This window comes from Zootoca vivipara, chromosome 6, assembly GCF_965207765.1.
Source record: "Zootoca vivipara chromosome 6, rZooViv2.hap1.1, whole genome shotgun sequence".
Classification (NCBI taxonomy): domain Eukaryota; kingdom Metazoa; phylum Chordata; class Lepidosauria; order Squamata; family Lacertidae; genus Zootoca; species Zootoca vivipara.
The window spans coordinates 92,258,197-92,270,947 of NC_142589.1; the positions used below are offsets into that span (position 1 = coordinate 92,258,197).

Genomic DNA, 12,751 nt, shown 5'->3' on the forward strand with positions numbered 1-12,751 from the left:
CGTGGCCTGCTTTCAACTGGTTTGGATGTCCTGTTCTGGAAAACAGAGGTGAACCCCCAGCGTCTACAGACCCACTGAAATTATTGGAGCAACAGTGGCATGCCTTTATTTTGCATCCACATTGCTGGAAACTTTTAAGGCCTAAATCCGAAGTTATCCTACATGTATTCTCACCCTTCACCCCCCATTTATGTTACGCTCCTATTGCTGAATACACATTCTCTCTCTCTCTCTACACACACACACACACACACACACACACACTGTGGTTGCTAGATTTGCACAAAAAGAGGAGGAGGAAAAACCAAAAAACACTACAGCCTATGAAAAATTACTGGCTCAGATCATTGTTAAGTCTATAAATAATATTTTTCTTTTTTAACACCCCCCTCCCAAGTATCTAAAAAAGCATCACTAGATCCTATTTTATGTCACTAAATCTTTATTTCAAAAAGCGCGCACGCACACACAAACAGAGAAGAATCTGATGGGGGGGAGATCCTGAAAAAATAGTAATATTGGTCTCTACAACGGGGAGGTTACGTTTTCGATTCCTGCTCGGACACGTGCGGAATCGCAGTTCTATCTGTGGAGGGGGCCTTCCGCCGCGTGGTGGGAAGAGGATATTCCGGGTTATTGTTCCGGGAGCTAAAAAACGGGAACGGGGAACAGCAGCAGCGGCAGAAGCAGCGCTGGGTGCTGCCAGGCTAATATCCCGGGCAACCTCACACGGGAAAGGTGCTTGGCAGCCCAGAGCGATGGGAGTCACAGGGAGATGACTATACCACGAGGAGGAGGAGGAGCTATAGAGGATTGGTGGTGGAGTGCTTTGAGTGCAAACGAAGAGCTGCTGGCGAGGAGGGGACTTCGGATGACACTGAGCTAGGGGGATGCGACAGTTCTGAGGTCCCCTGACTCCCCCAGGAGCTGCAGAGGTTTGTCTCGGAGGGATCTCTCGCCTCGCAAAACCTCTTAGGTACTATCTTCCATCGATAAAGGAAGGCGGGGGGAGAGAGAAAACTCCCAGTTGCCTCTAATTTTTAATGCACACAATAAAAAAAAAGCATCGTGGCAAAGAAAAGCAATGCAATGCGAAAAACAAAACAGGAAACTCTCAAAAGGGGGAAAGGAAGTCAGGATGAGGTCAAGAAGGGCGTTCTCCCTGCCCTGCTCGTTTTTGTTTTTTAAATATGGAAAAAAACCAGGCTTCTACTACTTCACAATTCACACCTCTAAAGTGCATGGAGATTCCTCCCAATGCAGATGGAATGGCGGGGTGGGGGGGGAGAAAAGCAGTTTGATTTGACAGGACTGGGGAGGGGGTCAAAATGCTATATTATTTAAGGATGCGGGACGGGGAGGAAGAGAGACAAGAGATATACATACGCACATGCACACATCCTCAAATCCATCTTTTTTCTTTAAACCCCCCCCCCCCACAAATTTAAACCAATCCCCACATCCAGAATCTGGGCCCTCCCGTCCTCTTCTCCTGAAGAATGCACAGAAACCACCAAATCAATTCATTAGACAGATAAACGTTAAAATAATAAAAAAAGGGAAGCTTTCGGCATTTGCTTGTTTTTTAAGGAACAAAACCGTCTCCAATTTTTCGGGAAGGTACAACACAGCCAATTTCACAGGCAAGGGAGCAGCATTCGACAAACACCCAAAATAAGGGTTCCTCCTCTTTCTTCCCCCCCCGCCTTTCCCCAAAATTAACGAAACCAGGAAAACCAAGAGGTTTGTAAAGTCCTCCCAGTTTCCGCACATTTCAAAGTCCAGCTCCCTTCACTGCCCCCCCCCCCCGGCTGGGGTCATTCTCCTCTTCCACTCGTCGGTCTAAGGCAGCTAGCTGTTCGAAGGATCCTCCTTTTTTAAAAAAAAATGCCGCGAAATGAAAACGAGGGGGGGAAACACACATACACACCCGAGAGAGAGACAACCGAATTCTTAAAAAATAAAAAGTTCCTTTCAAGTCCACTTCCTGGGAAGGAACGTCTGTTTCTTGCTCCATCCCAAGCCGTTGCAGTTCTTAAAACAAAAACAGAGTTTCGAAAACAATAGAAAATACTGTTCCAACAGGGACAATCTGCCTAAAGAGATTTCCGTAGGGACGGTCCGTCCGCCGCGATCCACAGCAAATAATTTTTTTTCTTCTGTGTGTGTGTGTGTGTGTCTTTTTTCTAAAATGATCAAAGCACCCAAGGACTTTGCTCGCATGGACCAAAAACGTATTATTAATTATTACTAAATGGTCTTTCTTCCCGCCCCCTGCTTCCCGTTCGACACCCCCTCCCTCCCCCCCAAAGCTTCGGTCTCTTCGCCCTCCCCTCCCTGCGGTCTTGGTATTTTTTCTTCTTCTTCCTTTTATGCTACAACAAATTCGGATTTCATGTCCGCTTTGACTTCCGGTTTCCACACAGAGTCTTCGAAGTCCAGGTCGAGGCTCCCTTCGCTGGAGACGCTACTGTTGCTGTTTGTGCGGCTGGACTTGCGGTTCGGGAGCCAGTGGTACGGGGCGCGAGCGTCGCGCCGAGCTTTCCGGCGCAGTCGCTTCTGCTGCATCAAGAGCTGCAGGCGTTCCACTTTGCAGCGCGTGGCGCGGTTCTCCGTCTGCCGCAACCGGTCGCCTGGGAGGGGGGAAAAAACAGCAACGTTAAACGAGGCATCGGAAACGGGCTTGTGGAAATAAAACGGTCGCGGGGAAATTCTGAGAAAGCCATGCAAAAAACACACTATTTCCCTGTCTACCATCTTCTTTTCTCTGCGGTCCTGGAATCCTGCTGGTCTCAGTGATCAGGGGACTGCAGAGCAACTAATCCGCCAGCTGAAAAAACCTCCGTTTGGGCAATCGCGGGAGCTGCAATTGTCATCTAAACAGTCTCCGCGAGGGAAGGCAGCCCACCTAGGATAAGGAAAACTCTGACCCTAAACCTCTTGCAGGAGGCGGTTGGAAGATGGATGGTGGCTAACAGATTGGGGTTGAATCCTGACAAGATAGAAGCACTGCTTGTTGAGGGACAGGGTCCTGAATGGTGTAACTGTGCCCCTGAAGGACCAGGTGCACAGCCTGGGAGTCATTTTGGACTCACAGCTGTCCATGGAGGCGCGGGTTAATTCTGTATCTAGGGCGGCTGTCTACCAGCTCCATCTGGTACGCAGGATGAGACCCTCCCTGCCCGCAGACTGTCTCGCCAGAGTGGTCCATGCTCTGGTTATCTCCCACTTGGACTACTGCAATGCAGTCTATATGGGGCTACCTTTGAAGGTGACCTGGAAACTACAACTAATCCAGAATGCGGCGCCCAGACTGGTGACTGGGAGCAGCCACCAAGACCACGTAACACTGGTCTTGAAAGACCTACATTGGCTCCCAATACTTTTCTGAGCACAATTCAAAGTGTTGATGCTGACCTTGAAAGCCCTAAATGGCCTCAGCCCAGTAGACCCGAAGGAGTGTCTCCACCCCCATACTTCAGCCCAGACCCTTGAGGTCCAGCACCGAGGGCCTTCTGGCAGTTCCTTCGCTTCGAGAAGTGAGGTTACAGGGAAGCAGGCAGAGGGCCTTCTCAGTAGTGGCGCCTGCCCTGTGGAACGCCCTCCCACCAGATGTCAAGGAAATAAACAACTGCAGTATCTGACTTTTGGAAGACATCTGAAGGCAGCCCTGTTTAGGGAAGTTTTTAGTGTCTGAAGTTTTATTCTGTTTTTAGTGTTCTGTTGGGAGCCACCCAGAGTGGCTGGGGAGACCCAGCCAGATGGGCGGGGTATAAATACACACGGCCCAGAATTGCACCCCAATGCTATTTGGTTTCACCCCCTGGAGGCGCACTCCACTGTCTCTCCAGGAAGACGGGTGGCCAATATTCCTCTACGCACTGTTGTGTTTTTATACTGCCGACCTCCCCGGGATGCTCCGGCGGGAGGGCAGCCTACAAATTTAATAAATAAAACAAGATGGCTGCCCTGGCTTGCCGCAGCTCCGTAAAAAACAACACCTCTCTCCCCCCCCCCCCGCTTTCCCACCAAGATCGGAGGCATGTGGGGGGAGAGGAAAAATTCAGGCGCCGGGTGTGCCAGCCTCGAAATGGAGGACCCCCCCCCCTACCTCCATCACCTCAGCATGGGGGAAGCATCTGTGGAGAACTAGGACCCTGTCTCCATGGCAACAGAGACAGGAAGCTCAAGGAGCATCAAAAACAATGGCTCTCTTGCACACTTCTTTTTTTTAAAAAAAATATTCTCTCTTTCTTCTCATTCTAGCTCTCTCCCCCCCCCCACCGCCGCCGGAGGGTTTCGAACACTTCCCCTCTCAGAGGAGAACAAGCCGTCACCCCTGGCTTCGTGCCTCCCACTCTCTGCCGTCAAAAGGGTGCCTTTTTCTCTGTTTTCCGCGGCTTGCTATAGCAGCCTGTGGGCGGGAGAACAATTGAGTGGTTTTTTTGCAAGAGCGGGGGGGGGGAATGGAGGCGCCAGAAAGCGGCTAAGCGGGGGGGTGGGGGGTGGGAAGGGAAGCGAAAACGAAACCTGCAAAAACCTGACCACGGAGACGTCTTTATTACATTTATATCTCACTTTTCCTCCGAGGAACGCAAGGGGTACCTTTTAAATCCTCACGCCCACCTTGCAAGTGCTTTTTTTCAGAGGGGGGGAGGACACCCCTCCTCCTAAGCGTTTTGTGAATCTTTGCAGTTTTGTCCATTTTACTGTATGTATGTCAAAATGAGAGTACCCCTAAACATATATTCTTTTTAGAAAAAAAAACACCAGTGCCTGTAGAGGGGCTCCCCGAGGGTCATCTAGTCCAACCCCCCCCCGCAATGCAGGAATATTCAGCGTATATCGGAACCTGCAACCTTGTGGTTTTCATCACCACACTCAAACCGCCCCCTCAAGGTGGCTAAGAGTCCCGGATTAGGAGGCAAAAACCGAAAAAGGCAAAAGCCGATGGATAGCCAGGCTGCATGCCTCAGCCCCCCCCCCGTCAAATTACGTGGGGGAAGGGGGGGAACCGAAGGAGAAGAAAAGATTGAGCGATGCGCACTAATGAGAGCCAAAGGGAAGCAGGAGGCGGAAGTATGCGCCATGTTGGTGACAGGCAGGACATAATCTGGGGGCGGTATTTATTCTAGAGGAATTCATCCGAGGAGACCACGAACGCCTCCGGATAAGAGAGAGGGAGAGAGAGAGACTGACTCTGTGGACAGGCAAGACACACAGCAAAAGGGTTTCATAATTGGGGAGGTCTCTTCAACAATCCATGGGGTTTCACAGCTGCCTCGACTCTCCCTGCAATTTTTGTTTTGTTAAAAAATCAGAATTAAATCAAGGGACGATCGCCGTTCGTCGTTTTTATCTGTCGCATATCAACCTTGGAGGTGCAGAGTTCGAATCCACAATCGGCCAAGAAACTGACTGGAGGGGATCTTGGGCCAGTCATCTCACGGCCGACCTCAAAGGGTTGTTGCGAGGATGAATTGGCGGGTGGTGGTGGGGGAGAACCCTGAGAGGTGGGCTAGGCTGAGAGGCAATGACCGGCCACCCAAGGAGCTTAATGGCAGAGTGGGGATTCGAACCTGGGTCTGCTAACAGGCCTGACACTCTTAACCACTGGCTCTCTGCATGTGGCCCTCCAGAGTTCTGCACCAGGCCCTTGGGAGTCTCCCTGGGCCTCGCCAGGCCCCTCACTCCTGAGAGCCTTGTTTACGGCAGATGCTTTTGCAGAGACTATGGCATGCCACCCCCCCAAAAAAAAACTAAATACCCTGTACTTGAGGTGAGTTGGTTGAAGAGCCCTCTGCCCATGGACAGAGGCACTGTTTTCCCCCCATGCTCTTTCCAGCAACGTGGGCCAAAACGAAACAAAACCGGAGACCCAACCCACAGGAATCGCAGCGTAAGAATCCTTGACAGATAAGCCATTGAACTTCGCTTCTAAAACCTCTGATTTCTAACAATTTCCAAGCAAAATAAAAAGCAAACCCCTAAACCGTAACTGAGATAGCTCAGTCCAGGGGTCAGCAAACTTTTTCAGCAGGGGGCCGGTCCACTATCCCTCAGACCTTCTGGGGGGGGGGGGCGGACTATATTTTGAAAAATAAAATAAAAAATGAACAAATTCCTATGCCCCACAAATAACCCAGAGATGCATTTTAAATAAAAGCAGATTCCCACTCATGTAAAAACATGCTGATTTCCGGACCGTCCGCGGGCTGGATTTAGAAGGCGATTGGGCCGGATCCGGCCCCCGGGCCTTAGTTTGCCTACCCGTGGCTCAGTCGGTAGAGCATGAGACTTAAATCTCAGTATTGTGGGGTTTTGTGCCCCATGTTGGGTGAAAGATTCCTGCAAAAATTACCTGCAAACTAGCCAAGGTTTCCCATTTAAATGGGACATCCCACCCACCCCCAAAAAACCTGAATGGCTGCTCTTTTCTCGCCGTACTTCCTTTCACGCAGTCTATCTTGATTCCTAGGCTCTATGGGTGCTGGACTAGTTGGGTCCTCTGTGGCCTGATCCAGCTTTGGGGCTCTTCCAATTCAATCCAGACACATTTTTTGGAACAACAACAACAACAACAACGTTACCCCCCCCACCCGAAAAGGAGCAGCATTTGGAGCCAACAAAATGGTCAAAGGCCTGGAAACAACGCCTCATGAGGAACGGCTTAGGGAGCTGGGTATGTTTAGCCTGGAGAAGAGAAGGTTAAGGGGTGATATGATAGCCATGTTCAAATATATGAAAGGATGTCATATGGAGGAGGGAGAAAGATTGTTTTCTGCTGCTCCAGAGAAGCGGACACGGAGCAATGGATTCAAACTACAAGAAAGAAGATTCCAGCTAAACATTAGGAAGAACTTCCTGACAGTAAGAGCAGTTCGACAGTGGAATTTGCTACCAAGGAGTGTGGTGGAGTCTCCTTCTTTGGAGGTCTCTAAGCAGAGGCTTGACAGGCATATGTCAAGAATGCTTTGATGGTGTTTCCTGCTTGGCAGGGGGTTGGACTGGATGGCCCTTGTGGTCTCTTCCAACTCTATGATTCTAGGTCGGGAAGTGGCGGTCTGCCCCCTAGACCCCAGCCCCACTACCAACACACCAGCCATCAAAACCTTTAATGGTTCAGAGACGGGGGCAAGAAAGGAAGGTGACCTGTTTTTAAGCAGTGAGAAGAAAAAAAATTAAGAGGATCTAAGAAATGAGGGGGTGGGGTGGGGCTTGCTTCCTCCGTCGCCCCCTTGATGAACGCAACCGCCAACTTGCAGGTGTGCACACAAAAACTGGGGGCAAAGCCACGCTTGACACAGTTCGGCATGTTCTGGCAGCCACGCCACCCCCCCAAAAAACAGTTTCCGCCCAACTCCTCCCCCCCCCCAAGGAAGGAAAGTGGCTGGATTGGGGAGATATGCAGCGGAGGGGGACCGGCCAGCAAGCAGCAGGCTCGGAGGGTGGAATCCGAACTATGCACAACACTCATGATTCATGCACAAGCGTAAAGAACTGCAGAGACGTCGCACGTCACCAGGTGACAGTCTTTCGGCAGGGGGGGCAGATGGGGGGGGCACCCACTCTGGCAGGTGTCGTGCGACGGATATAGGGCAGCGTGTGAAGAGGAGGAGGAGGAGGAGGAGAGGAGCTCAAGGGTTCTGGAGAGCGTGTGGGGTGGGCTGTCCGAGGTCCCCAAGGGAGGGGGAAAGTGATTCTTGCGGGGTGTTTCTAAGCCCCATCAAATCTTGCGGGGTATTTCTAGGTCCCACCAAATGCTTTTGTGTTTCCATACAGGGTGTCTAAGCCTGGAGCCATCTCCCCACCCCAGCCTCAATGAGGACTAGGGACTTAAATCGAGGGCAGCGGGAACAGCCTCGCAGCTACCGCTTACGGCCAAGGCTCATCTGCGTTCCCTTTCGTTCCTGCACAGCAACACAGTGCAGTTGTTGGGTTTTTGTGTGTGTGTGTGTAGCCTGGGCTGGGTGTAGGTCAAACCAAGATGAAGCGGGTTCAAATCCAGCATGGCCTGGTCCAAAATTCCTGGAGGGGAGGAGAGCAGGTGAGAGAGAGGGGGGGGAGGGAGAGAGGGAGGGAGAGAGGGAGAGGAGGGGGGGGAAATCCCACACTTGTCTGCTACCTGAAATGCTCACAGCAAGGGAAATTGCAAACCCAATCGTGTTTTAAAAAATAACCCAAATGAGGTAGAGACACAAAGAGAGGCAGGAGGGGCAGGGAAGGAAAGTCGGAGGCTATGGCCAGATTTTTTTTTTGGGGGGGGGAGGCAGAGCCGCCCCTTGTCCTCCCAGCCTGGAACGCCGCCCTGCCAGAACTTGGCTGCCAGACAGAGAGCTGTCAACCTCTTTCCCGCAGACGTCAAACAGGGTGGCAGGCAGAAGACGAGCCTCCAATTTTTTCCGTTTGAGCCACAGAGAGAGGTGGCGGGGGGGGGGGGGAGTGGGCCGCCGAGGAGAAAGAAAAGCAGGAACCATGTCGGTTTTTCTGCTGCACCCCCGCCAACTCGCCTTGTTATTTTTGTGACGGGGGGGGGCCTTTGCCACCCAGCCTACAGGGTTCGGAGAGGAAGAGGCGTGAAAGCAGAGAGAGAGAAAAGGAGAGAGGGAGGAAGGAATCCACGTAGCAGCGATCACCCCCACTCCATTAATCTACTAATCTTTTATGTCTTATTGTAATTTTACTTTGTCAGCTGCCCTGAGCCCGGTTTTGACTGGGGAGGGTGGGGTATAAATAAATATTATTATTATTATTATTATTATTATTATTATTATTATTATTATTATTATTACTCGGCCCCACAGGGCTTGCAAAACAACATGGATAAGAGGAATGGGACCCTGATGGTCATCCAGACCCAAACCCCTTGTGATGCGGGAAATGTTCGCCCACGGCGGAACTCGAACTCGCAACAGTGAGATGAAGAGAGAACGTAGCTAGTGAGGAAGAATAAAATCAACAGCACACAAAAGGGGGGTGGTGAAGTGGGGTGGCCAACTGGGGTTTACTCAAGAGTAGACCCACCGGAAGGAATAGGATGTGAATTTCAACGGATCTCCTGCGGCAGGGAGTTCTGTAGTTCCTCACTGCAACAGTGGCCCAGTGGGTAAAATTTTGAACTAGGACCCATTAGAGACCAGGGTTCGAACTGCACCCTATTTTCCCGGGGGACAGCGGTTGCAATGCCTCTTGGCCTAACCTCCCTTGCAGGGTTGTTGTGGGGGACTGAATGAGTGGCGGGGAAGGACCATGGAAATTGCACTGTTGTGCTGGGATCCCAGCGTCTCTGGAGAACGAATCCAGCTCTTCCTCATGCAACATTCGGTCAGGTTTTTGGGATCGCATGGGATTCCTAATCTCAGGGTCATGGGTTCTAAACCCAGTTCAGGCAAGAGAGGTTCCTGCATTTCAGGGGGTTGGACTAGAAGACTCTACCATCCTATGATTCCCCCAAATGAAACTACGATCTCGCAGGGCATTCCCAGGTGTCCCTCGGCTGCAAAATGACTCATTCAGCCCAATGGGACTTAAAATAAGTAGGATAGGATGGTCAAAACTCATTCACATACTCCCCCCCCCCAGCGTTCCATAGCCCGGCGCCCTCTGAACGCTTCAAACTACAGTTCCCACCAGTGAACGGAGGAAGGGGGCAGGGGGGGGCGCTGCTCAAAACCTCTGGAGCGGTCTAAATCGGCTTTAATCTGTAAGCGCCTGAGGGCAGAGATCTTGGGAGATCTGCCAAAAGAAGAGTAAAGAGGGCAGATAACTGAAAAGGAGCGCAAATGAAGATTCTCGCTTTCGCCAGAGGGAAGGGGTGGGAACCCACCCCCAATTTAGCAGATCCAAACTGGGAAGAACGGGTTGTGAAGGCAAAGTGGCCCATTAAAAGCATGCATGAGAAAAAGCCGTTTTCGGCAGAGGCAGGCAGGCCGGCGTACACAAACTGCACCGCGGAAACCCAACGAAAGAGGCTAAAACTGGGAACAGGCTCCAGAAGACGTCTCCCGGGTTTGCAAAGCGTTTAATGCCACCTTTTAGCATCCAGACAGAAGCTGTTTGCTACATCCTTGGCAGAAAACAGGGTCACCCTGACCTAGAATATATCCAAGCCAAATAGAAAATCAGGAGCACATCTTTCTCCTCCTCGCTCTCTCTCTCCCTCCCCGACTTCCAGGGAGAGTTTCTGCATTTAACACAAAACACCCCACCGTGCACAGCCGGGGTAACTTATCACTTGGCAAAAGGGGGGCGGGGAAGAGCCATTATGAAATAAAATAAATAAAATAAATCAAGTCCTCTCCTTTTGCTGTGCCCCATTTCCACGTAGACGTTAAGAGGCCCTTCAAGGCTGCATTTTTTAAGAAGGGAGGAATGGGGAAAAGGAGCAAACGCAACGTGCCCATCTAATTCAATACTGCCTGCACTGACCGGCAGCAGCTCTCCAGGGTTTCGGAAGCAGGGGAGGTGCCGCCGGAGAACTGAACTTGTGCGAGGAAAGCTCCTTGGGGCTATGGCACTGACTAAAATATATCCATGTACAAGGCTGCTCCTTGCGGAGCCACGAAAGTCAAGACGCTAGCCCTCATGGTTCCAAATTTGGGACTTGGCTTATTCTGTGCATCACTCGATCTAGCGCACTTGTGCTGACCAGCAGGGGTTTCAGACAGAGCCCTACTACCTGGAGAGGCCGGCTTTCGAACTCTGGCCCTTTGCATGCAAAAAGCAGCGGCTCCCTCACTGACCAACAGCCCTTCCCTTTGCAAAGCAAGTTCCTAGCCCTCATGACCAGAGGCTTTTTCGTTAGATGCCGGAGCCGAGCCATATTCCGGGCTCTTTTTCAGAGGGAGTAAGACACACACACCCCAACTCACCGGAAGGCTTAGAGGCTGGCACTTGGCTGGCGCACGGGGGCCCCAAGTATAAGGACTGGCTAGCAGCTGCTGTGATTTTCTCTGAGGTAGTGTTGGTGGCGAGATCTGGGGATTGGGGCGGCGACGGCGAGGCCGAGGAGAGAGAACACTGGGTCTGGCACCGCAGCTGCGTCAGGGACTGCGGCATGCCCTGGTAGTGCCGCGTGGCGCTCAGGAGGTCGTTGAGGATCTGCAAGATGGTGCCGATGTCCCGCCGGGGCCGCCCGCTGCTGTCTTGGCAATTCGGGTGCAAGGTGCCTGCGAGGGAGAAGCAGAAGCAAGGTCAAGGCGCTAGTCCTCAAGCTTATCATTTCGCAAGCTTCAATCCAAACACATCCCGGTATAACCCAACCCCCCCCCCGAATTTGTGTTTGTGGTCGGAAGGGAGAGTTCGGAATTGTAGAGTGGGCAGGGACACTCCCAGAGGTCATCCAGCCCAACCCCCGGAAACGCAGGAATCTCAACTTCCCGAAAAGCCTCCGAGGAGGAAGGAGGAGAGGCCGCCACCTGCAGAGGGAGACTGTCAGAAAGTTCTTCCTGATGTGAGTCTTGTTAACTTCCCTTTCCTGTGTTCGCTTAGGATGAATGCTAAAGCTTTCGAAGGGCAGGTTTCTAGTCCTCATGAGAAGAGGAAGTGGCAATAATCTGGGCTAGGGAGCAAACTCTCTGAGTGTTTTCCTTAGGGTTTTTTGTTTTGTTTTGTTTGTTTTTTAAAAGCTTGGCTGGGGTACATCCCACCCCTCTTAGAATCAACAGAATCCAGTCCAACCCTCTGAAATTGGGAATCACAGCAAAATAATCCCTGGCAGGTGGCCGGCCCAACCTCTGCTTAACCCCCCCCCCCTGATGAGTTTCTTCAATGTTGCTGGACAACGAGAGAGTATTCCAACTCTGGCTCTCCAAACTACAAACCCCCACTACCCCCCCCCAAGCAGTGGTTAGGCATGATGAGAGATTTAGCCAACAACATTTGAGGGACCAATAGTTGAATAAGTCTAGAATACAACCCCAATTTATCTCCAACCACTAGTCATGCTGGCTAATGCTGGTGGATATACCAGAGTCCTGCAACATCCTTAGAAGGGGCTGGGTTGTCACAGATTTCCCAAACCAGAACTAACAAGCCCATTTAATAAATGATAATAATAATAATAATAATAATAATAATAATAATAATAATAATAGCAGCAAACAGATACAATTTTAAAGAAATGTTGAGCTCCAAAATTCACTTAGGTTTCTCTTGTTGGAAACCAGCACAGATCAGGTTCAGACCTGCTTCCTACAGAAACCCATCATTTGGCTCCCATGGTTCATTCAGGTCCATTTTCATTTGTAAAAATGGCACATGGGCTTCCGTCAGCTTCAGGACTCTTCCTCAGCCAGGAGAAGCATCCTGTGATGTTCTGAAGCTTGCACACCACACCACACCCCAACATGAAGCTGTATTTTGTTCCCACGGAAGGTGGAGGGGTTGTAGGAAGAGAAGATAAGGGTCAACCGAGACGTACCAGAAAACGTCCCCGAGAAGACACCTGGAGCGTGGTTCACGAAGCTTTCGATCACGGCGCCGGGTTTACGGGGTCGGGAAGGCTGAACCTGGCTGGCACTGGGCGAAGGTTTGCTCCGCGTGGCGCAATCAACCTGTGAAAGGAGGGCAGGAAAAAAAATTGAAGTCTGTGCAAAGAATCGGACGGGACACCCCAGGGTCATCTAGTCCAACCCCCAGAACCACAGGTAACGAATTCCGGACAACCTCTGCTTAGAAAACCTCCTGAATAGAGGTGCAAACCCCTGCCCCAACCCATCTTCAGAAAAGGCTTTTCTATAAACATAGGGTG

General features: G+C 51.1%; 1 protein-coding gene across 2 annotated transcripts in view; it reads right to left on the reverse strand.

The window, feature by feature from the left end:
- Positions 1 to 424: 424 nt before the first annotated feature.
- Positions 425 to 12,751, reverse strand: part of MIDN (midnolin) — a 45,285-nt gene continuing 32,958 nt past the window's right edge. For both annotated transcript variants that reach the window (XM_035118677.3, XM_035118678.3), the window contains exons 6-8: positions 12,422 to 12,554; positions 10,872 to 11,168; positions 425 to 2,633 (exon numbers count right to left, since the gene is read on the reverse strand). In XM_035118677.3, the coding sequence (XP_034974568.3) occupies positions 2,371 to 2,633; positions 10,872 to 11,168; positions 12,422 to 12,554 (693 nt within the window). In that variant the 3' untranslated portion in view covers positions 425 to 2,370. The remainder of the gene's footprint in view (positions 2,634 to 10,871; positions 11,169 to 12,421; positions 12,555 to 12,751) is intronic.